The sequence below is a fragment of the Pogona vitticeps genome, chromosome 3 (assembly GCF_051106095.1).
Source record: "Pogona vitticeps strain Pit_001003342236 chromosome 3, PviZW2.1, whole genome shotgun sequence".
In the NCBI taxonomy this organism is placed as follows: Eukaryota; Metazoa; Chordata; class Lepidosauria; order Squamata; family Agamidae; genus Pogona; species Pogona vitticeps.
This window is the reverse complement of record NC_135785.1, coordinates 169,596,706-169,622,673: the sequence shown is the minus strand read 5'-3', so window position 1 is coordinate 169,622,673 and position 25,968 is coordinate 169,596,706. Positions and strand designations below refer to the sequence as shown.

The window sequence follows — 25,968 nt, the reverse complement described above, 5'->3', positions numbered from 1 at the left end:
GCTGAGTCATCCTGACTCAGCTTTAACACACCTGATCATTATGGATTCTCATTAATACACTCCATTCTGCTCAGGCCTGTAATTTTCCTTGACATGGTGGACTAGCCCCCACTTTCTCCTTTACTTAGATCCTCTCTCCTTCAAACTACATGCCCATACCATCATCATAGAACGAAATCCAGAACAGAATCCATTTTGTTGTTACATTTACATAACCCAGTGTCCATTTTCTACCCTCCTAACTTCTCCCTTCTTCATGGCCTCTTCTGGCTGTTAACAAATTAAGCTTCAAGAGGTTGTACCACCTCTCTCCTCCCCTTATTCCCATGAGACTCCAAAGTGTTGTTTATCTCTTTGGTAACAAGCTTGGAATGTTGAGTCTCCCAGGGCCCCTAGATTTGGCCTTCAGGATATCTGGATCCTGGTTGTAACGGTCTTCAGAAAAACACTCTCATGGCACTTAGAAAAACACATTCTAAAGTCTCTCAAATCATCTCCACACAGAACCTATCTGACTCTATTTTACATTTCTCTGACTGCATACCCCATCACCATGATATGCTTCTAACTACATATCCCATGCTCATGACAACTCTGACAGTTAAGAAGGTTTTCCTTATATTCAGCCTAAATCTGGCTTCTTGTAGCTTGAGCCCATTATTACATGTCCTACACTCTGGGATGATCAAGTGCAGATTGTTTTCTTTGTGTGAGTACCTTTCAAGTAATTGAAAGGTGCTTTCATATCTGATATATTTTCCCTATAAAAATTGTTTGCAAAACAATGCCCTAGAGATTCACCATCTTTTGTCAGTGCAAGGGCATAGTTGATTCTCATATGGATGCCTTGATAGTGCTCTTCTGTCAGGTGGAAGGCAGTTGAATCTACAGTAGTTCTAGAGAAGGCAGGACAATACTTAGGAATGGTCAGATTTCTAAAATACCTGGCATATTTGCAAAATTCAGCATTCATACTGAAATGCAAGGGTGAGCAAGTTTTACAGGCTTTTATGATAGAGAAGTGGAGTTCAGTATCTTTGAGCCATTTTTCTAAAATTGTTTTTATTGCCCTTTGCTCTTGGGTGTACAGAAAATCCATAGAAAAACCCAATAACTGCAGTTTGGAGGAAACTGTTTTAAACCATGAACTGGTAAAAATGTCCATCTGAGAAGATTTAGGTATCCTGTAGTAGCATCGACATAAACTACCTTTAGCCAGTATCTGAAAGCAAGGGACTAAGCCAAATATCTATTGATACAGTACTTGCCTTCAATTGTAAACCTTCCATAGGGATGCAGCCTGGTATTCTGAAGTTTGCAAGAATCTTGAAAGGGCACTTTCTATATTTGGGTGCAAACCTTGGATCTAAATCACTCTGTACAAGTAACAAAGGCAGAATCTTGGTCTTAAATACTTGGATAGTAGCAGGGATAAAACTGAGCCAATTAGTATTGGAAAAAAAAGAGAGAGGAGAAAGCATCGATAGTGTTTTGAGCTTCCTGTATAGCAGACTATCTTTATGGAGCACAAAAGAAAGAAGACTTGAACATAGTGCCCAGATATCTGAACTCCTTAACTTGGTCTGTACAGTTGTCCTGCAGGTTTCTACTTATTAACAAAACATGCAATGCAAAGTCCATAATTTTTAAAAACAAAATGGAACAAAGTTTTCTGTCACCTTTAAGACAAACAAATTTGTTTCAATCTGATCTTGTGTTGATTATAGTTCAATCCTTCAAACAACAGTGAATTACAATCCTTGAAAGATCACATTGAAACAATGTCAGTCTCAATAATGATCAGTGTCAAAGGCATTATTATTTTGCTTTTATTTTTCATCTGCTAAAAAAGACTACATGGCTACTTTGCTGAAAAAAGAATCTTATTTCTATGTATGTTTTTAAAAAATCTTTTCAATTAAAAAAATAAAAATCTAATCTGCAAAATAACCAAGTACTTGATGGATCAGGTAGAAAGATGTTTAAACTGGGTCCTGTTGGTGCCATGTGGAATGCAGTCCTGAGACTCTTGCTCAGCTTGTGGCCCTGTCAAGACTTTCCTTATTCTCCTGCTGTTGAAAATGATAGTCTTGATTGTTTTGCTGTTTAAATCTTAGTTTGTGAACTATTCTGAGGGTTCTGCTTATAGGACAGTACAGAAGTCTAATAAATTCACTCTCTCGGTAGTTATTGTCTCTCCACCCCGTAGACACTGCAAGAATAAACTGAGGTTGATGGGCACGTGTTGCCCAAAGGTTATTGGGGTTAGTGGGTGGAAAAAGTTTAGAAGATCTGGAATTTCTCAGGATACAGCTTTTTTGGAATACATCATTAGCCACAGGTGAAAAACACAAGCAATATAGATTTCAATTATTATTATTGTAAATGAGACATTTCTTTTCCCATTTTTAAAGTTTTCGACTAAGTAAAATATTAGCATATAAAATTGATGGTCATTTGATCAACTTTTAGTGTCTCCATAGCATTTTCTGTCAAGACAGATAGAGGAGTATCTTTTCTCTCTTTTTAAAGACAAATTTAAAAGAACCACTAGTATATGTCTTGTGTATGATTTAAAGGCATTTCATTGTTTCTATGGAAGATGCAAAGATATAAGTTTGGAAGATTTCAAAAATGTTTTGCCTGAGAACATAACTGGGTATTAGGAGCTTTCAGTTACATTATTTGTGGTAGCACAACAGCTCTTCAAAATTGTTTTCTTGATTTATTGACTTTTCTAACCATTGTGTTCCAGTGATAGGACTACTGTGTCTGTCTGTATAGCTTTCATAGTACTAGGAGAGGATAACACAGTTGAGAAACAGAAAAATAAATGGTACAAAAAGCAGGGAAAAGGCATGGATGGCACCCCCATGTTAAAGTGGACATTAACTTGAGTAAAAATGCTAAAACAGTTAAAAAAAAAAAAAACCTCTCCAAAAGGTGGCAGGGGAGGGACAAATGATTGTTTGTTGAAATTCAACTGCTGCTCACTTTGTGAAGAAGAATATTGACTAAAGGAAGCTTGCTGTCTCAGTGCGAAGTTGTACCACATTAAGAATCAGTTAACTAGCAACATAGACTGGCATTTAAATTTGGTGGACACTAGGTATACAGCCAGTGCTGTGAATGGTGCACTAGAATGATGTGTTAGGCCATTAAGTGGTTATTCCAGATCAACTGGAAGCAAAAACAAGCTGAAAATAAGTGGAAAGTTGTTTTGTTTTGTTTTCTCCGGAGGTAGGATGTTGCTTCTTTCTAAAGTTTTTTTTTTTTTTTTTTTTTTTTTTTTTTTTTTTTTTTTTTTTTTTGTCATCTTGATGGACTATTGCTTGCCTCCGGCACACTTCTCTTCAGTGTGCTGATTAAGGTGTGTTTCTCTCTGCTGGCTGAAACCATGTGTAGGTGAAACAATACTAAACATTTTGATGACATTTGGTAAAACATTTATATTAAAGATATATGTGAAATACTGATTTCACTTGCATGTTTTTTGTTATGGTCATACTGTAAAGTAGAAAAGTGGCAATAATTATATTCATACACTTATTAACTATTGAGGGCTTAGTAACATAGTGTTTTGAATACATCCAGCCTTTTTTAAAAAGACCATGCAAATGAAATGTGTGCGTGTGTGTAAAACTGCTGTGGCATTAGTGGTGCATGCACAGACATCTTTTCTTCTAGAGATGCTGCTTAGCTATTTGTTGCCTCGAGGGTATGCTGACTTGAGGTTTCCTGTAAGCAGATTTAGGTGATAGAGGATGTACAGGTTCTTTGGAGTGGTTGTGTGTTGTGTTTTTATCAGATACTTAGCTCACTTGCACAGATGAGCAGGTGTTGCTTGACGTTGGCATTAAAATGTTTTAAGATTAAGCACCCACGGCTGCATTTTAGAAAAAACAATGTGAACACGGTAGGATATTTTACATTATTTATCTTGACTTTATTACCGTGAAATGGGTGATTTACTTGTAAAAAAGTTTAAACTTGAAATAGCATCTGCTTAGTTTTAAATAAAGATATGGGAAGACATAATCTTGTTACATGGGTTTTTATTGTAATTAGGAATTCTTTGTATATATTAATGGTAAAGATAAAGGTAAAGGTTTCCCTTGACATTTAGTTCAGGTTTGTCTGACTCTAGGGCGCGGTGCTTATCCCCGTTTCCAAGCCATAGAGCCAGCATTTGTCTGAGGACAGTTTCCGTGGTCATGTGGCCAGCGCGACTAGACACGGAACGCTGTTACCTTCCCAATGAGGTGGTACCTGTTCATCTACTCACATTTTTGCATGCTTTCGAACTGCTAGGTGGGCAGGAAGTGGGACACGCGATGGAAGCTCCCTCCGTTGCATGGATTCAGTCTTACAACTGCTGGTCTTCTGACCTTGCAGCACAGAGGCTTCTGCGCTTTAATCCGCAGCGCCACCACGTCCCTATTTATGGTAAGGTAGAACAAATAAATACTTAGTTAAAATATTACTATATATAGTGAGTGAGGTAGGCTAAATATTTTCAATAGACTTGATCCACAAAAGCTCACATTAAAATATAATAGTTTTTAAGGTGCCACATGTTTTCATCCATTTTGTTTGTTTGTTTTTTCCTTTGGATTTTGCCTGGCATATTTTCAGTGTATCCCATCTGCAAATGCATGAATGCAAAATGTTTGCTTCCTGTTCTGTTGTGCCCATCTACAACATAAGTGCTTTGGGATCAAGGAGAGGGGTTTAAAGATTATTTTGAAAATGAGGATTCATGTCAGTCATCTATGGCTTTTTAAAGGGATGGACAGAAAATGGATCTGGATCTTCTAGTGTAGGGGTCCTCAGACTTTTAAAACAGGGGGCCAGTTCATTGTCGTTCAGACTGTTGGGGGGGCCAGACCCTCACCAGCCAACACAGCCCAGACGGATAGGAGTTTTAGTCCACTGCCACAGGCCAGGTAAAGCAGCCTGGCCAGTACTTGGCCACAGCCAGCCTTCCACTAGCCCCTGCATCTCCTCTGCCCCCACCTCCCTGGTGCACACCTGTTTGCATGGAGAGGACACGCCAGGAGAAGACACGCCAGGAGGAGGAGAGAGGTCTCCCTTTGACAGCCACAGTGGCCGGCCCGGCACACATGCAGTCTTCCCTCTGCACACTGTACGACACACACACACACCGCTCATCACTCTCGCGAGCACTTTGCCCATTGTCAACAGTGAGTCAGCAGCTGTCCGTCACTATAGCCAAGCCCACCTCAGCAATACCTTTACTGCCTCCCTGCTCCGACTGGCAATGGCAGAAATACTTTATTTGTGGGGGTTAGTTTTTCTTCTTCAGTTTGGTGTTGTTTTCTTTATTTGATGGCTCTTGTGATTTTATTCTTGGAATGGCCATTTGCCTATAGGGCCCAGTTCAGATGGTTGAGTTCAATGCTGAGAAATTGAGCTTCACAGTTCCTATTCGCACGGTCTACCAGTGTTTTGATTATGCCTCTTTTTTGTTGTGGGTGGTGGTTGGAGTTTTTGTGTAGGTACCAGTCTGTGTGGGTGGGTTTTCTCTAGACCTTGTGTCCCAATAGGAGGTCAGGTTTGCTTATGACCATGACATCTAAGAAATGAAGTTGGCCCTCTTATTTCTTCTTCCATGGTGGATTGTATATTTGGGTGGATGCTGTTGAGATGGTTTAGGTATTCTTCCAGTTTTTCTTCACCATGTTTCCAAATTGTGAAGGTGTCATCCACATATCAGAAGCAGACTGTGAGTGCGAAGGGTGCCAAAGCCAGGGCCTGCTTTTTGAAATGTTCCATGTAAAAGTTCACTATAACCGGTTTGAGGGGGCTCCCCATGACCACTCCTGATCTGCCTGTTAATAGAAATCATTATCCCACTGAAAACAGCTGGTCATTAGGCAGTGATGGAGAAGGGCTGTGATGTCTTCTGGAAAGATCTGCTGGATGGGTGTCAGAGTGTCCCTTATCGGTACCTTGGTGAATAGGGATACTACCTCAAAGCTGATCGGTCTGTCCCTGGAGTTGAGTGTTAGGGTACTGATCTTGTTTAGGAAAGGTCCCGAGTCTTTGATGTAGGATGAGGTTTGTCCAATGTGGGTCTCTAGGAGGGTGGCCAGGTGTTTTGCTACTTCATGTCAGGAAGCCAATGGCACTTATAATTGGCCTGAGTGGGACTGAGTCTTTGTGGATTTTGGTTAGTCTATATGGTCTTGGTGAGAGAGCTTCTGTCTTGCAGATTTGTTGAATGACGTTGAGGTGCAGGGAGGAACTCCTGATCAGCATGTTTGTTTTGTGATTTTGTTGGTTGGGTCCTGTTTCAGTTTTCTGTAGGTGGTGGGGTCTAGAAGTTCCCAGATTTTGTCTTTGTATTCTTCTGTTTGCATGATTACTGTGGTGTTGCCTTTGTCTGCTGGCAGAATGATGATGTAAGGATCTTAGTTTAGGGACTTGCTAGTGTTTCTCTCCTTTCTTGTTATGTTGCTGTTTGGTTTTTTTTTTCCTTTTTGTAGGAGCCTTGTCACTTTACCTCAGATTTCTGTTGCTTTTTCTTCTGGAAGATGGTGTATGGCTGATTACATGTTGGCAATGATGTCTTCCACTGGCGTTCAGATAGGTTGTTGATGATGTGTGAGGTGTCTAGTGTAGGTTTCAGTTGACTTGGTTGGCATTTGTTGAATTTCTGTTTTTGTCTGGCTGTGTGGTCCACCATTTCTTTTTCCATCTTTGTGTAGGAGAGGGAATTGATCTTGTCCCAATCATGACTTCTAATTTTTTGGCTGATATTGATGTGTAGGAATAGTAATTCTTTGTCTTTTGAGTCCAGGATGAAGTTCTAACTCCTGTCCTCTGAAGATGCCAGCCACAGAGACTGGCGAAACGTTAGGAACAAAAAACCTCCAGAACACGGCCAAACAGCCTGAAAAACCTACAACAGCCATCAGATCCCAGCTGTGAAGCCTTCAAGAATACATTCTTTTCTTTTTCTTTCTTTCTTTTGGCAGGTTTTTTTAACAGACTATTGTTCATTTTAATGATCAGTGTTGTGCTGGTTATGTCCCAAGTTACCCCTACTGATCGGTCAGCTGTTTCTGCTGACACTGTAGTTGTTGATAATGGGGAATTTCAGCCACCCCTGCTCAGAATAATTTAAATTAATCTAAATGTGTATTGACAATAAGTTGATCCAGAGCAGGCTCAGCGATAATCTCCCTATGGCTAGATCATGTTATTGACCTGCAGTTTGTTTTGTAATTGCAGTGTGTTGGCTTTGTTCAGAAATTGAACTTTGCTGTTGCATAATTCTCACAGAGGAAATGTTTAGCTGGCTTAAAGAGGGTACAACTGTATACCCAGTTTCCCACATCTATTTCTTCTGAGTGGCAGTTTTGTTTGTTGTGTAGTGAGAAGCACAACCAAAATCAAAGGCACAAAAATATGAACAAGCATTAAAATTCATAAAACCCTTTGTCAAGGCCAGAAAAACAACAGGGCAGAATGCAAATCTTGGTTCTTCAATTTGCAGTACATTAGCCAGAGTAGTGTTGCAGATTTACACCAGTGTGAGGGAAATCATGTAAGTCTTGGTTGCATGTTTCTGCTTATTAACAGTAGCTGGGTGGATTCTTGGCATAACTTTTCTGATGACAAATTCATCATGATGTCATCCTTGATTGCATACTTGGTCCTTTGGGGGTATGCTTCTGATACTTTCTAATTTCCCCCCTAAAGGGCTAACATGGTCTTTGGCATCTTCTCTGTGTGTTTTCATATGTATTGGCTGGTGCTTTGATCTTTCAGAGCCACAAAACCATATGCCGTGCATATTAATTTTCAAAGTACTTTAATGCCACACTACCCTTATGTTCTCTTTGTTTTTTTAATTTATTATTTCTTTTTCTGATAAGGGAAAATAGTTCTTTCTTTTCAGTCTCAGTACCTTAGTAAAGTTAAAAACAACAACTACTACTACTACAACTTTTTGAAACTTTATGGCACAACACTAATTTATCAGTGTAAATTTTCAGAGGAAAATAGGGACTCAGGCATTTTTCCTCTTATGAATCTTGTCTTGTATTAGTAACTCCTGCCCTTATTATTAGTATGTTATTGCTCCAACCCCATGTAATTACCAAATGCCTTATCTTAGACTGTACTAAGTGAAAATTGGCTAGTAAGAGAATTTTTTTAATCATTCAGTCTGCGTTCTCTGTGTTATAACACTGACAGTGGAAAATCAATTTTAACTTGAAAGGTATGGATATCTCCACATCACATTCTCTACTGTTGGTGCTCATGTGCTTCCAGCTCAGAGGAAAAACAAATACAACTCAGAGCCACACCCCATGACTCTAATTCAGGCTTATGCTTCTGGAACACTGTAATTTAGTATATTGTTTAAAAAGAAAAATATATAGCACATCAAGACAGAAACTTATTCAGGCATAACAGAGGTGTTGGTTTAGGTACTGGCAATACAGTGACGTGTTAAGCAGTAAAGAACAGGTAATGCATTCCAGAAAATATCCATATTTATGACTTGGGTTAAACTTCAGATACAGTAATGTATGGGATTTTCAGTGATAACTGTGGCTCCATAATGACAGATTGTAGCGTTCTTGCTGGTGTTTCTGTTCATTTTGTGTCTTATATTGACTTTGACCTTCATGCCCTCATAAAAATGGAAGCCACTATATACCTATGCCTATGCATTTCCATCTGTTCATTTGTCTGTTTGTCCTAATAACATTTGACACAGTATAATGCCTTTGCAACAAGACTGTGAAGTAGATATGTTTTCAGAATGTGCAATAGCTATGTAAGTTTCTGCTCACAGAAGAAAGTTTCACAGTAGTAGTTAAATAAATCTTGTTTTGGTTCTGTAGTGCAAATTAAATAATAGGGAGTCAGTAAGTGCCAATAAATGACATGAAAGTAGTATGATAGTGGTTGGGAAGATAGGCTTTCTGATCAGATGTGAACAGGTTTGTGTTTCCTTAATGAGGAACAAGATTTTGCCCAAACAAATGAAATCCTGAAAAAGATGAATGGACAGCAGATGATGGAATGCACAGACAGTTCTACATCCTGATAAGAGTTGTGTGCAGTGAATTCTGTTTTGACATTCTAGGATCCAGTGTGTTTTAATGCCCCAGCAAAAACATAATGGTGGGGTTTTTCTATTTTGTTTTGTTTGTTTTTTGCCCGTTGCACATGTGGGCTTGTACTGTTTAAAGACCATTTCATGTTTCCATGCTTCAGTGTTGAAAGTTTAATGGAGGAGCTCAAGTGATCATTTCAATGAATGTGTTTGTTTTAGTACAGAGGGACTCCATGAAAGATGACAGAAGAAGTTATTGTTATAGCAAAGTGGGATTACACTGCACAACAGGACCAAGAACTTGACATCAAGAAGAATGAGCGTCTCTGGCTGCTAGATGATTCTAAAACATGGTGGAGGGTAAGAAATGCAGCCAACAAAACAGGATACGTGCCATCAAATTACGTTGAGAGAAAGAACAGCTTGAAGAAAGGATCCTTGGTTAAGAATCTGAAAGACACTTTGGGTGAGTCCTTATTTCAAATCCTACATTGATTTTATCAAGAAATCAAATGTCTTAAAATATCTTCGAGGTAGCCATAATGTTAGTATTATGCATGGAAAGGTGTTTAGATGTGGCTTTTGTTAATTTAGTAAACAAGTAGCAAAAGATTTCAGTTTGTAAATAGCTTTAGAAATTATTATTCATGAAATACAAAGGAACTTCAATTTTATTTTGTCCTGATTTTCAGTTTTTTTCCAGAGAAATTAGTGTGTCACACTCCCCACTTTCCCTGCATAAATTTAAACTTGTAAATGCAGTCTCATACATACTAGTAATGATGACATTTTCGCCAGTATTTGATCTAGTGTGTATGTGTTTTGATTTGCACATGTAAATTCATCATGAAGCTTAAAAATGGGGAATCCCTCTTAGTTGATAGAGCAATCCTAAAGATGTATCTATTTAGAGTGGGTGAAATCTGTTTTGTCAGCAAAATTGCTCTTGTGCAATAATTCCTTGTACTAGCTGATATAAAAGATCTGTTGGCACTACTCCTACGCTGGTTGAGATAACAGCAGAACAGCCAGAAAAGGAGTGAGAAGGGACAAGGAGAGAGAGGAGCTGAATTATGTCAGATCCATACCACTTCCAGCCACAGCTACTGTGGTAGCACAAAGTTAGGCCAAAGTGACGATAGTTGTGAGCAATTTCCAACATTTTAGACTGGGAGGTGTTCGGATTCAACATAGTTTCAGTTTGCTGTAGTGTCAGTTCAGTTGCCATCTTAGGTACTTGCAATCACACCCTTATTTTCTAATTATTTAATTTACTTGGGGGCTAATCTGGCCCAGGAAGATTGGTTAATTATCTTCTTTTAATTTTTTTTTTTTTTGCTTCCCCACTTTTTAAATTTTTCTAGATATATTTGCTAGTTGTCTGAAACTCTTATGCTCCAAAGCAACCCTGATACTGATAGTGCAACTTTGTGATTCCTGGTTTATACTTGGACATGCTCTTAGCCTTGACTCACAATAATGGAGATCATATAGTTATGAAATATTTCCTTTTTTATCCAGTGGTTTCATTAGAAATTTCTTTCCTTATTAACATGTTCCTTATGTTTTTTATTTTAATTTTGAGCACAAGTAGTATCTGCTCAGATCATGCAGTTTTCATAATGTTGAACAGTGTTAGTTCAAATGGAATTTCGTGCCTCCATCTTTCCATTTTTATTCCTCTAATTAAGTTTTTGCTTTTTTCAGTTTCTCTTTCTGCTCATCTCTCTTACTACCTCATGTGAGCCTGCATATTGTAGATATAATTTTACAAATATAAAAAATAGCCCAGATTGCTGTAAATAGTAAGAGAAACCTTGAGAATTGTGAGGATAGAAAACGCATAGGACGTGCTATCAAAACTTTCTTCCCTCCTTCTCTATAATGTCTAGAATAACATGTGCTCTTTCCACGTTTTTGTCAAGCTTCTCAAGCCTTCTAATAGCAACCCCCCATTTAAAAAACAAATTGTGGAGGTGGCCCCAAGGTTGCTGGATACTCCCAGAAAGTGTACCCCCATAAAGCACAGGACTTTTTGAGCAAATAATTTTTAATCTTCTGTAAAAAACAACAACTAGTGCTGGGGAGTTGAAGTAGTCAGGGGGTCACATTTTGCCCACCCCTGCTTTAAATTGTAGGGGAACTTAAGAAGAAGGAGTTTTCTGTTTGTTGTAACACTTGTTTCTATCCTGACATTTATCAATAAACCTGTGGAAAAAAGCTGTATTTCCTTTTCTGATATCCCAGAACAAAAGGCTTATGCTGATTTGGATCTCATTTTTCTCCCCATTCCTCTCTTATCGCTGCCAATAATTTCATAGAACCATATTAATTTTACCTGAGAGCAGTGGGACAGGGATCCTGCTCCTGTTAGTAAGTAATTTGGTCTGGAATGGAGATGCAAATCTGAATGTTCCTCCAGCTAGTTTAGAGGGGATCGAATAAAAATTATTGTGCCAATACACAACCAGGTATGAGTTTTTATCAGATGAAAAACCTCCTCGAATTTCAGATCTCTCCTACAGTGCTCAGATCTCTTTATATTAGATCAGCATGCCAAATTGTATTTGTAATTCAATGCTCTTGTCTATTCATTGTGCTGTTTTGTTGAAATGAAGCTGCACAGCTCCGAAGACATTAAGCCTCAGGCATCAGTCAAATGATACTGGTGTAATAAAAATATACTATGATATTTGATCATATGAATAGGCTTTTATTGTAGGTAGTATTAATAGTGTAAATATAATGATCCACCAGCAGGAATGATAGTAACATTAGACCTTGTGTACCACATTATAGGAATGAAAGTTCCTTGCCATTCCATGTATTTGGAAAAGAAAATGGATTGGAAGAAAAAGCACATTTAGATGGTCTGTGACCCAGGTGTATACCACTATTGTCCTGATAATTCAGGAAGAGAAGATAGCTTGTTTTGATATGTATGTTTTAGAAAACAGTTTTCCTTGGAGGGGGAGATCCATGATTAGTAACTACTATATATTTTAAATATATAGTTATTTGAATGCATAACAGCTGTCTGGATTCTTGAGTCACGGGTGTCTTTGGCAATACAAGCAGTGTGCTAATTTTCTTCAACATGTCTTTAAGCCAGTTAAAATCCTCCTTTCTAGAAAATTATCCTTTCAAAAATCTTGTGCATTCAGAAAATAGTTGTGTGCGCATTTTAATCAACTGGAGGAAAGAATTCCATACTTTGTAGGTCAGCCATGGAAAATTCCTGCATATGTACACTTGTCATTTAGTTCAAAAGGATTTCTAGGTCAAAATGTGGATCATGTATTGTGCCTGAAAGGCTAGAGGAAACCAGTGTAGACTTTGTAGTGCCAATACTACGTTTGCAGCCACTTACCCAGTTAGAATGCCACCACCTTTATCACTGGCTTCTTCTTTCAAGCAGTCTATGACAGCCATTCATGGAATGCATTTCTATCCATGGTGGCATGAACAACAATTACTTGGTGTGAATTTGAAATAAAAGACCACAGCCTTTTCTCCAGATTGCATAGATAAAAAGCGTTTTTGAATCCTTCAGCAGTCTGAAATCATGCCATTAAGTTTTTGCTTTTTTTTAGTTTCTTTTTCTGCTCATTTCTGCCCATTCGATTGTATTTTTCCCCGAATAGCTTGATAGTAAAATTGAAATTAATTAGCAATACCTGGGACACTGGGAGAGATTCTTGAAGTTGCTCAGAGATTGCTTCCAATTGTTGGCGTGAAGTCTTTGTTTAAGACAGGCATGCCTGATTTTTCATTCCACTTAATGCACTGTTGCACAAATGGAATGTGGTATTTAACCCCAATTCTAATAGTACTGCTAAAATAAGTAGCATAACATGTTCACTGTAAATCTTTTTTGTTTCCCACTTGTTTCAAGCTAAAGATGTTGCATATCTCTACAGTACTGGCCTTTCTCCCCCCCCTCCTCTTTCACTTCCTGTTTATTTTGAAAGTTTGTTAAAAACTGATGGTTCTTTTTTTTTTTTAAAGCAACATGGTTTGTTAGCAGTCAGGGTGCTTTAGATGCTGCCTCTCCTTATTTCACTACCAAAGGAAGTGAAGCATTTATTTAGGTTTTCCTTTGTTGTCTGAGGGCCTTCACTCAAGTTCACTTAAACACCTTGTTGCAGGATGTTCTAACCTGTTGCATAACCACACATGCACACCTTTGAAAGCTTGACTTGCATGAACTGTACATCTCGGGTTAATATTGTTACACATTGGGTTACAGTATCACTTGAAATATTGCCATTTCATGTGATAAAGATTCTTAGTAGGTACATCAGATGTTGACCAAGTTTTTCCGTTGTGGCAAAACTGAATTTAAATGCAGAGTTGCCCTATTTGTTGAATAGATGCAGACCTCCTGTCCATGTGCCTAGGAAAAATACTCTTGGTATATAATTGAGATGAAGTCATCTTATCTGTTTTCATTGTATCTCAGCTTACTTCACATCTGTGAGTCACTACTGGCTGTTGAATAGTGAGTATGCATACATGGATAAATACAGTGCCTGGTGGTCATTTGTAAGCAGGAGTTTATTTCTGTCCTTTGGTGGACAGTTGGCATTCCTGGGGCAGCTGAAGCAGCCTGAGATTGTATAAACTGACATGAGCTTCAACAGATTAGTTTTCAGTGGAATTGTTTGCACAATTAGCTGTGAATCCTAAAATGTATGCTATCGGTTGATAAATGCGTAAGAACGAACCTTCAGTTCTGTCATAGAAAAGAATCCTTAAAAATGGCTCAGTCCTGAGCTACTAAAGACTGATGACTGCTTGATATAAAACTGCACAGGGTGAAATTATTTTAGGTAGTTGTGTGTAGCAGATGTTCTTCAACAGATCTGCCCTAGAGATCACAAAATAAAGCAGGGAGTGAATATTGTGCAGGTGTAGTTGTCAAATGTACTGCAGACCTGCCTCTTCCATGCTCCAGGGAGGATTGCAGCACTTCCAAATGCTCCCTCTCATATGCTACTATCAAAAGTTGTGCACGTTCAGATGTTATGGAGGTTTATGATAATATCTTATTATTGGAATGCATGTTTCGGTTATCAGTGCAACTTGCTGTTGGCTTAAGAATTGCAGTAGAGGGGAATTTTGTAAGTTAAAAGTTTTTATTGGGATCCAAAGTAAAAGGTTGGTCAATATGGTGGATCCTGTTTCTTGTGAGGACAGATTAGATTAACCTGGGCAAGAACATTGCCACCTCCTTTGTCATGCATTATTTCATGCTTCTGTCTGCTCATCTCCCAGCAAAGGCCCTTCCTCAGGTGGGAGATGATGTCTGAATTGCATCTTCTGGAGAACAGCAAACAAGGCAAACAATACTTACTTAATTTCGCCAGCTTTACCTTTGCCTTCTAGGCTACAAGAGGAAAGAGCAAGGCAGAGCTTCCTTAAAAGTAGTCTTTAGAATCCATCTAGTTGCCAGCCTGGAGGACCGAATGCTTCTCCTGGCACACAGCAGAAGCAAGTTAAGATTTGCATGGTTTACTGTTTTCTTAACAGACAGCTGGAATGAGGCAGGGGCAATCAGCTAAACACCCTTGGTATAGGTGAAGTGGGCTTTAATCTTTTGTCTCTGTGATAGCCAGTCCTCCAATCATCTGTTGTATCCAATGGGAAGGGAAAGATCCCTTCAGTAATCTTTGTCATTGTTTAGTCGTTAAGTCATGTCCGACTCTTCGTGACCCCATGAACCAGAGCACGCCAGACCCTCCTGTCTTCCACTGCCTCCGGGAGTTGAGTTAAATTCATGTTGGTCGCTTCAATGACACTGTCCAACCATCTTGTCCTCTGTGGTCCCCTTCTCCTCTTGCCCTCACACTTTCCCAACATCAGGGTCTTTTCCAGGGAGTCTTCTCTTCTCATGAGATGGCCAAAGTATTGGAGCCTCCGCTTCAGGATCTGTCCTTCCAGTAAGCACTCAGGGTTGATTTCCTTCAAAATGGATAAGTTTGATCTCCTTGTGATCCAGCGAACTCTCAGGAGTCTCCTCCAGCACCACAATTCAAAAGCATAATTCTTTGGCAGTCAGGCTTCTTTATGATCCAGCTCTCACTTCCATACATCGCTACTGGAAAAACCATAGCTTTGACCATGCAGACTTTTGTTGGCAAGGTGATGTCTCTGCTTTTTAAGATGCTGTCTAGGTTTGTCACTGCTTTCCTCCCAAGAAGCAGGCATCTATTTCGTGGCTGCTGTCACCATCTGCAGTGATCCTGGAGCCCAAGAAAGTAAAATCTGTCACTGCCTCCATATCTTTTCCTTCTATTTGCCTGGAGGTGATGGGACCAGTGGCCATGATCTTAGTTTTTTTGATGTTGAGCTTCAGACAATTTTTGGCGCTCTTCTCTTTCACCCTCATTAAGAGGTTCTTTAATTCCTCCTCGCTTTCAGAATGGTAACATCTGCATATCTGAGGTTGATATTTTTTCTGGCAGTCTTAATTCCAGTTTGGGATCCATCCAGTCCAGCCTTTTGCATTATTTATTCTGCATATAAGTTAAATAAGCAGGGGGACAATATACAGCCTTGTTGTACTCCTTTCCCAATTTTGAACCAGTTGTTCCATATCCAGTTCTAACTGTTGCTTCCTGTCCCACGTATAGGTTTCTCAGGAAACAGATAAGGTGGTCAGGCACTCCCATTTAAGAAGTTGCCATAGTTTGCTGTGGTCCGCACAGTCAAAGGCTTTTGCATAGTCAATGAAGCAGAAGTAGATATCTTTCTGGAACTCTCCGGCTTTCTCCATAATCCATAATAAGTGCATGTTAGCAATTTGGTCTCTAGTTCCTCTGCCCCTTCGAAATCTATCTTATACTTCTGGGAGTTCTCGGTCCACATACTGCTGAAGCCTACCTTGGAGGATTTTGAGCATAACCTTGCTAGCGTGTGAAATCAGCACCCTTTAGTTCATTGCAAAAACTATGTTTCAGAACGAGGAGGAATATTGATTCAGATTGTAGCAATGGCAAATGTGTAAAACCTTTTGTCTGCCATGTCCCTTCCCCCAGTACTGGTTGTTCTAAAAACACCATAATAGGCCTTAACACTTGACTGGACATCCGGCATAGGCAGACTGTCTTTCTGTCTTCCTTTCTTAATTTTTTCTCCCAAATGTTAGATTCAGACTGGCTCACGGAAAATTGAATAGAAGTATAAATTACTTAGCCTCTCTCTCTTATTTGACTTACTACTGAACTATTATAGTTTGCTTCTCCTTTTAAATATGTTTTTGTTATGTCCGATGGATGTGTTTTTAAAGAGATTTTTACCTCATTGCCTGTCCATCACATAGATAATTGGGTTATTTTCTCATTCAAGGCTGTCAGGTTTTTTAAGTCTAAACTTTATTTTGTTATTTATATCGTTGCATACAGTTGTGTTCAAAATTATTCAACCCCCAATGCTGCAAAGGGGTTTAGGGACTATAGTGTACATTTGGAATTGTATTCAGAATGAAATCCTACAAGGACGTCTTAAAGAACCAAATGCAACTAAAATAACATCAATTGTTCATGTAATACAGTAGTAAATGTTTCTTTTGTGGTTTCTTCATTGCCACAATTGTTCAACCCCTTAAAGACTACCACTCTGAAGAAGAGAGTTTCATTCAGGTGTTTTCGATCAGGTATTGAAAACACCTGTGGATGTCACCGTGCACCAATCAAGCATAATAAGCACCAATTAGGCAGCTTTAAAATGACTGTGATACTCAGCTCCTTCTAGACATTTACTGGTGTGGTTACAAACATGGTGAAGTCAAGAGAATGGTCCAGGAAGACAAGAGAAGAGGTGAATTGTCTTCACAGGAAGGGCAATGGCTATAAGAAGATTGCAAAGAAGTTAAACATACCAAGAGACACCATAGGAAGCATCATTCGCAAATTCAAGGCAAATGGCACTGTTGAAATGCTACCTGGTCGTGGAAGAAAGAAGATGCTGACTTCGACTGCTGTGCGCTACCTAAAGCGTAGAGTGGTGAAAAGTCCCCGTGTGACTGCTGAGGAACTGAAAAAAGATTTGTCAGATGTGTTTATAGAAGTTTCAGCTCAGACAATAAGGCGCACACTGCGTAATGAAGGTCTCCATGCCAGAACCCCCAGGCGCACCTCCTTGCTGTCTCCCAAGAATAAGAAGAGTCGACTGCAGTATGCCAAAAGTCATGTGGGCAAACCACAAAAGTTGTGGGATAGTGTTCTGTGGACTGATGAAACAAAATTAGAACTGTTTGGGCCCATGGATCAACGCTATGTTTGGAGGAGGAAGAACAAGGCATATGACGAAAAGAACACCTTGCCTACTGTGAAGCATGGCGGAGGGTCAATAATGCTTTGGAGCTGTTTTGCTTCTGCAGGTACAGGGAAGCTTCAGCGTGTACAAGGTACCATGAATTCTCTTCAGTACCAGGAGATATTGGATGAAAATGTGATGCAGTCCGTCACACACCTGAGGCTTGGGAGACGTTGGACCTTTCAACAGGACAATGATCCCAAGCATACCTCCAAGTCCACTAGAGCATGGTTGCAGAGGAAAGGCTGGAACATTTTGGAGTGGCCATTGCAGTCACCAGACTTAAATCCGATTGAGAACCTCTGGTGGGACTTAAAGAAAGCAGTTGCAGTGCGCAAGCCTAAGAATTTGACTGAACTGGAGGCTTTTGCCCATGAAGAATGGGCGAAGATACCCGTAGATCGCTGCAAGACACTTGTGTCAAGCTATGCTTCACGTTTAAAAGCTGTTATAACTGTAAAAGGATGTTGTACTAAGTACTAAGATTGAATGTCACTTGGGGGTTGAATAAAAACTAATAATGATGTGAGCACAGAAAAGACATTTGTGGTTATTTCATTATAAACTTAAGGTTATATTTCTCTGACCTGCAAGTGCCTCTTTCATGTAAATGTATGTAAGTAAGATGACTGAATGATCAAAATCAATGTCAAAATGGCCAAAACACTCAATTTCAGTGGGGGTTGAATAATTTTGAACACAACTGTATATATTCTTACTTCTGATCCTCAATGTCTCTACCAATTATACTCTTACGCTTTATGTATATTTAAAGCTTTAATTCTTGATACCTTCTAAGAAGATAATCTGATTGCATGCACTGGTACCAGCACTCTTCATTCTGCTGTTATTTTTCAGAACCTGACTTTGGCTTACTGTTCAGAGATTTGTCAAAAATGCTACTCAGCTGTGAGCTAAATGTCAATATCTACCATATGTGTAGGTGAGCTGTAGATAGCCAGGGTAAAGAGGTCAGGTCAGAGGCTGCTGGTGACAGGGGCTTCTCTGTGGCAGAACCTTTTTGAAGTAGCTCCCACACTATTTCTGGGTGCTTTTCTTTATTATCTTTTGGGAGGCTTTTTTGTTATTTCCCCAGCTTTTCGGCAGCATCTGTTTGCTTGGTCTGTTTTCTTTTGTATTTGATCATTATCTATGCCCTGTTGTAATGGATTGTTACTATATGTTGTGGTTTCAGTATGAGGCCTTTATCTTGTAGAAATTTGGCATATAAATGTATCCTATAATAAATTGTATGCATATTTATTCAGAAATAAATTTTGCTGAGTTCAAAACGGCTGACATGCCTAATATGTATGCAAAGAAACTAGAGTCCCTAGATCGAATTGCTCTGTATCTGAGATAAGGGCTATGTTTCACTCCAAGTATGAATTGCAGTGTCCTTAACTCCTAAATATTTGCTGTGTTGTTTGGGGCTCGTGAATTATAGTCTAACATCATCTAGACAGCTATGTAACCTTCACTCTTATTTTATGTAAGTTGTCTTTGATTATGATAGTTAAAAATGACCAATGAAATATCTGCAAATCTATGATAGCTATTATCAGTGTCCATCATAGTTTTTGGGAATATTTGATATAACACTTCTAAATGGTATTTATTTTTGTAGCACAACAACATATTTGGTCTCAAACATGACATGGTTGGAGCACAATGTAAAATTCTGTAGGTCATCCCTAAATAATAAGAATAAAAATCTACACATGCCAGTGAAACTGTCATCTGACCTTAAGCCAGTCTGATTTCTAGGAAGAGCAACATTGCCAAGTGGGGGCTTCTGTCCTGTTTCCCTCACTTTAATGGTATTTGTTTCCACCCTCTCCCCTAACACCTGGTTTAATGAAACTCCTTCAGGAAAATAGAGAGATTATTAAGTGTGTCAGTCTCTTTGTTTCTGTATCACAGATAATGCTGACATCTTTTGAAGTTGTGGTTGCCTGATTTGAAACAAGCAATTCTATTTATGGAATGTAATATGATAAACTGTCAAATAGTGAATACCATATGCAGTCGGTGCCTTTGCAAACTTTACAGGGCCTAAGCAGCTGTATGTCTTTTCCTTGCCTAAGGGCACATGGTTAATTCTCCTTTTCTCCAAACTGGCTGCGAATGGTGGCAAGACTGTGGGGCAACTGTTTTTCTTCATATAACATCACTTCACTTTCCATTTAACTTTACTTGTTTTATTTCATATAATAAAACAGTTTCAATAGTTTAAACAGGTGGGAAGCAGTTATTATAGACTATTATGAACAAAGCTACTAAAATACCTGTTATTATAACTAGGGAGTAGTGTGGGGTGGTCTGTATGTTTTGGGAGCATTGAAGTTGAGGAAGTGGGGATTATAGTACATCTCTTTATGTAGCGTCTACATATAGACAGCAGACTTCAAGGTTTCTTTTTGTATCAATTCAGGGTAATTGGTGGTTGAGTTCTTCTACCAGTAGCAACAATGATCTATTTTGAGGTGTGTGTCTTTTGGAAACAGCAGCAGTGGCAGAGAAGCTAAACTGGTAAATGTGGGTTCCTTTAAAACAAAGTGTGCTGCTTATATACCACCCCATAGAACTTCAAGCACTCTCTGGGCGGTTTACAAGTTAATTATGCAGGCTACACATTGCCCCCCCCCCCAGTGAGCTGGGTGCTCATTTTACCGACCTCAGGATAGAGTCAACCTTCTGCGGCCAAAACTGTGCTCAGGACCTGGGACTGAACCCCAGGTCCTGAGCACAGTTTTGGCTGCAGTATAGAAGTTTAACCACTGCACCAGGAGGCCACTTCAGTGTGCTCCCTTCAGCCAGCCTCTCCCTTGTCTTATTAGGAGTCTCTTTTGGGTTTTGTTCTTGTTGTTTCATTGGACTTGATGGACAGTGTTGAGCCCTGTGGCAAGCAGTGGGCCATATCAAACCGGGAGCTAGCATTCCCACTGCACAATTCTTCACCTGGAACAGGAAAGGCAGTTAGCCCAGATTCTGTACTACTGCCTAGGTTGGATTAGCACCTATTCTGGCACTTTTTTGAGGGCAAGCTAAAACAGTTTTCTCGGCTTATAAATTGCTCTGCAGTTGAAGACACTTTAACTGATAGGGTCCTGTGTTTTTTAATTAGTTTAATGCTATATTTTAATAAAGACTTTATTTCAGGGTGTATTTTATTCTGGCAGTGCTTTCTCTAACAAGGTAGGGAGAAACACTCTAATCCACAGCATGAGCGGTGAATCTAAAACCTCTGAGCTGAATCTGCAGCCATAATTGTTTTTATTATTTTTAGCCTTCCAGACCACCCTTTTTTGGTGGAAAACTGGAATATAAATTTAATTAAGTAATGCCACAACTGCTGAAAAGGCTTTGCCTTTGGCAGTTGCCCGCCTCATTTTATTTGGTGAAGGCAGCAGGCATAGATTCCAAGATTTTAGTAGATATTCGTGGGAGGCTACTCAGTGTTCTGTAGTGGATAGAGTGATGGACTAGCACTTGAGACCTGGGTTTAAATCTCCACTCAACTGTGGAAACTTATTGGGTCTGGTGAAACTGGTAAAAATACTCCTTAAATACTTCTTACTTTGAAAGCCCTAACTAGGGTCACTGTAAGTCTGTTCTGACTTGACAGCCTAAACCAACGTAACATATGTGGGAGAAAGCAGACTTTTGGATACCTGGCCCTGAGCTGAGCTGCGTTTTCTAATAAGAAGCTCAGGTATTCTGAAATTAGCTTGGAGACAGAGTGGAAGCCTCTGTAGTTAGTAAAATACTCAGTACTGATCAAATCACTCAGTTACAGCTAACATTCTTACGTCCCTGTATTGGAATAGTTACCATTTCCAGTCACCTTGCAGATATTTATACAATCCATTACAGTAAACAGAAAGTAGTCAACTTTACGTTTGAATTAGGCAAAGTGGTAGAAATGCCCAAAGAGTGTTTGGACTTGATAATAAGCTGAATAACTTTTCTGAGATAAATGGGTTCTGAATAAGAGTAAACCGAAACTCTATTTCAACATGCTAGAGGTTCTGTGAATGACTATGTCCCCTCCCAAATTTAGCAGGGAGGGTATTCAGACTATTTTGGATAGCACTACAGTCCTTCAGTGGGTCAGGTTTGCTCCCCATCTTTTATACTGAATGCCTAAGTGTCTTCAGTGGCATTTAAAAAAAAATACTATGTATTGAATTGCACTTAAGTCTGCCTAATATATGAATTGATTTTTTAAGAATTATATAACTGGTTCTGTGACCAGGTACTGTATGAACTTGCTGTAACATGAATTATGTAATACATCTAGTCCATTTCTTTCATACCTATAACAGATAAAATGGCACTACTTGTAGGTTAACAGATGAGGAGCCATGGTTCCAGCATTTCCATTCCTTTGCTTGGAGAACACTGAGCTAAGAACTCTGTAATGAGGTCGCTCACCATCAGAACCTAAAAATGTGCATAAACGTGTGAAGACGTGGTCAGGTTTGGCCTCCTAGATATAAACAAACTTTGAGTATACAGACTATAATTTAAAAATAGCATGTACTGTATTTTTCCGTGTATAAAATGAGACTTTTAACTTAAATAATTAGACAAAAAATTGAGGTTCGTTTTATACACGGAAGGCAGTCACTTTCCCTTCCTTTTGCGAAGCCACAGGGTAATGCAGCCATAAAAGGGCTTCAGGATCAAAGGGGTGCAATCGTGCAAATTTTCTAATTTGGGGTTAGAAAAGGGGAGATTGTCTTATACATTGGGTCGTCTTATAAATGGAAAAATATGATATGTCTATAGAAGCAATGTTGTTTATGTGTTGCCAAAATATGATGGAACAAAGTGATTGGCATGCATATTGTCAGCCTTCGTGATGCTGCTGAAAGGTATATTTCTATGTAGTGTTTCAGAGAGGTGGATGTGCAGGGCTGGCTCTGAACAAGGCCAGTTTTAGACTTACTTGTAATGCACAGAGATACACCACCACAGTAGGCAAACATATCTAAATTGAATTAATATTTATTAGCCAAAATCCTTTTGCCTAGTGTGGCGTCCACCCTCGTGCCCCTTCGCTTGACCTTCAAGCCCCAGAGCACACGAAATCAAACACTCTCCTTTTACACTTGCTGCCACCAGGTGATCTCTAAATCACCATTACTTCAGAAAGATTCAGGTCCACACTTCAGTTGTTTTAAAGTAAAACTTTGGTTTATTGATTACATAGATTGATTCATATCTTCAGTAGCTAATCACTCCTAAATTTCCCAAACCACACACCCTATTATTTATTTATTTAACTTATATGCCGCCCACACTGCCCGAAGGTCTCTGTCTGGCTTTTCTCTCCTGCCAGACTCTTACATTTCTCTCACTAACTCTATCTGAATTAAACTCTCTTAATCTTCACACACTCTGATTGAAATATTGACTCAGGTTCCGCCTCTTATAGCATGTGTCTCGGCTCCGCCTCTCTGCAACATTAATATTCATAAACCATTATATTATATAACATAGACCAGTGGTTCTTAACGTGGGCAATAATGCCCCCCAGGGGGCGATTTCATTTTTCAGGGGGGCGGTAGAACAAAAGGGGCGGTGTGGGGGCGAAAGAACAGAAGGGGGGCGCTGGAGCGAGCCAAACCTGTGAAGGCGACTGTAGCTGCAGTGCTGACAGTAGATCCGGTGCTGCTGCTGCCGCCAGATGAGCCAGCTCTTTCTACCTGCCACATCTCGCCTTTCTCCTTTAGGGGAGCACTGAGTGTGGATCGGGCGGAAGGAAAGGGTCTCTTGGGTCCTCATCCTCGCCCCGTGAAGCGCTGCCTCACACCCAGGTGGGGAGGGAGACTAGGTAGGTAGGTAGGTAGGTAGGTAGGTAGGTAGGTAGGTAGGTAGGTAGGTAGGTAGGTAGGTAGGTAAGAAAGATATCACCTCAGGGAGGGGGGCGATAACTGCCTCAATGGCTCAAGGGGGCATTTCTTTCAAAAAGGTTAAGAACCACTGACATAGACCATAGAGAACGCTACACCTAGTTAAAGCAGCATAAGTGCTGGAGGTGAATTGCTTCAGTTCAAGAAATCACTGTAGACATTATTTGTTGTGTACTGGGTGGTGTAGCTCAGTAGGCAATGGATACAGTGATTGTTTAGCTGCAGTTCACCTCCAGAGGTTGCACTGTTAGTGTGACACTAGTATACTTGTGCAAGAGGATTTTGGCCATAGTGGTCAAACTCCTGAGAAGATTCAGTATGAAAGATATAACTAATTATTAGGCCTCACTCTAGGAATTCTTAATAAAAAAAACCCTGCTCCCATTGGAATTAAATAATGACCTTTTCTGTTTGTAATCTTGAACCCTACATAGTCATAGAGTTCATTGTTTTCCATAACAGTAGGAGGCCTAACCATGACTGACAAGAATCCCAGGGAGGTCCTTATAGTATATAAATGCTCATGTTTATAATGCTGTATTTACTTTCCTTTTCATAATGGTAAGCATTTTGCTAATATTGACTAAAACTTGACAAAAAATTATGTGGGCTTTTTTCGTGCTTCTTTATAGGAATGGAAAGTTCAGATTTTCCCAGCAATGATGTTAAAAATAGCCTCTGTGTTTGTGTAAATTTGAGCATTTAATTGCTCTTACCCAATTTTGCAGCAGTACTGAAAGAATTTTAAGGTCCATTTTCACAGTATTGTAAGTGTTGAATTATTGCCTATGAAATGTATATATTTTGTGAGAGATTTGTTTATTTATGGTTCTTTGCTACTCTTTGGGTATCAACTATCTTTTATATTAATTGTTTTTGGTCATTGATATTAAAAGGAGAATCTTCTAAATACATACTTGGAAATCATAATTACCAAACAAATGACTGCTCTGATGGTATGGGACTTAGTAATCACAGTTCAGTGAAGAAGTACAAAAATCATGAATTGATTTTGTTCAGTTCCTGGATAGAATTACCTTTTCAGTTACCTCTTTCTTGTATTGCATGCAGTAGGTTGATATAGTGGTACACATAACAGTTTCCCATCATGGATCAGATTGTAGAGCCAAATTGTAGTACAGTCCATTCTGTAAAACAACAGACATACAGTTTTCCTGCAGTTGTATCCTTTGGTATAGGCTTATTTGCTGTCACTTAACCAAAATGCATGCACACTCACTTCCAGGCAAGTGAAACCTTCAGTTAGAATTATTCAGATAATCACATATAAATAAGGGAAGGGGAGGGAGAGTTTTCTGATGAACATACCATGTACAGTATGTGGAATCATTTTTGTTGCTCTCTTTTTGGTGTCTGAAGATGTTTGATCCATGTAAAGGTGTCATCATGTATGTGTGGCTTTTGTTGCTGCTGTTTTCAACTTCTGTTTCTTCCAGAAAACTTTTGTTTGTAGCATTTGGTTGGCCAGTCTGCCAGAGAGCATCAGGTATGTTGAGGGTACCCTAGACAGTGGTTTAAGCTGCACTGTGTAGTGTATAATTAAGAGGTGATGTAGTCAAACCAAATTGTTAAGGATGAGATGAAACTGTTTAGAACAGGATTTATTTTTAGCATATTGTTCTATTTTTTCTATTATGGTTCTGTACCTTTCATTTTCCTTTTGTTTCTGTGCACATCAGAATTATTTCATTTTATATTAGCCTTATCACCTTAGACCCTGTATCAGAGTGAAGAAGTTTCTTTTAAAGGTTGAAATTCTTCTTCACAGTAATTGACTATTCATTCCAGTAGTAAGTCTAATAGAATTGTGTGATTGAAACAGTGGGGATTTGATGAGTCAACATCTGTGCAAGTTCTACACATTCAGTTGGCCTACTTTAGCTGCAGCATACTATTGGATTTCAGCCATTATGTTTAAAAGGAGGAGCCAATGGGTATTTTTGTGTGTTTGTCATTGTATGTCAGTTGCAAAACACTTAGATTCTGTTTCTCCCAGCAAGAACTGATTCTGCTGCCCAATTGAAATGCCATGAGACTTACACTGCTATAGGAACTAAGAAGTAATGATTATGTGTTCGTGGGTAGAGTACTAAAGAATTGTTTCTATGCCAAATCTTTATCATGCATGGTAATATTCATGAACTTTATTGTTTGAAAACAGTGTTGGTTCCATTGCTGGTTTCTGATGCCAGCTGTTTGGTGTTCACAGACCAGTTGGCTAAAAGCAGAATATAAGGTACATTGCCACGCAAGCTGACTGCAGCCCAGAAGCACAGGAACACTGGGTGCTGTCTTACACTGGGCCTGACCAATAGTCCATCTAGCCCCCACCTTTTTTTTTTTAACTAAGATTTCATGCAGGATACTCTGGTGGTATTGTTGGGAAATACCAGGAATAAAACCTAGGACCTTTTGCATTGTTACATCATTAGTGTCAAAACCCTCTGGTAAAATATTCAAGAATAATCCTGGTGTCATAGAGACATAATTTGTAAAGATTGTTTTCATTTATATTCCAGCAGAGTGAGCTAAATGGTCAGATGGAACTTTTTAACCACTGACTTTACGTTTTGTTAACTTCTTTTATTTGCCATCACTTGCTACATTTAA

At 39.2% G+C, this 25,968-nt stretch overlaps 1 protein-coding gene and 1 long non-coding RNA gene across 5 annotated transcripts in view; both read left to right on the top strand.

The window, feature by feature from the left end:
- Positions 1-25,968, top strand: part of NCK2 (NCK adaptor protein 2) — a 91,099-nt gene that overhangs the window by 52,286 nt on the left and 12,845 nt on the right. For 3 of the 4 annotated variants that reach the window (XM_072994529.2, XM_072994525.2, XM_078391474.1), the window contains one exon: positions 9,317-9,563. In XM_072994529.2, the coding sequence (XP_072850630.2) occupies positions 9,338-9,563 (226 nt within the window). In that variant the 5' untranslated portion in view covers positions 9,317-9,337. The remainder of the gene's footprint in view (positions 1-9,316; positions 9,564-25,968) is intronic. The other variant, XM_072994527.2, reaches the window with a different exon arrangement.
- On the top strand, positions 18,130-25,686 carry LOC144588500 (uncharacterized). The gene is made up of 2 exons (XR_013544111.1): positions 18,130-23,282; positions 23,323-25,686. It is a non-coding gene; the product is annotated as an uncharacterized LOC144588500 (long non-coding RNA).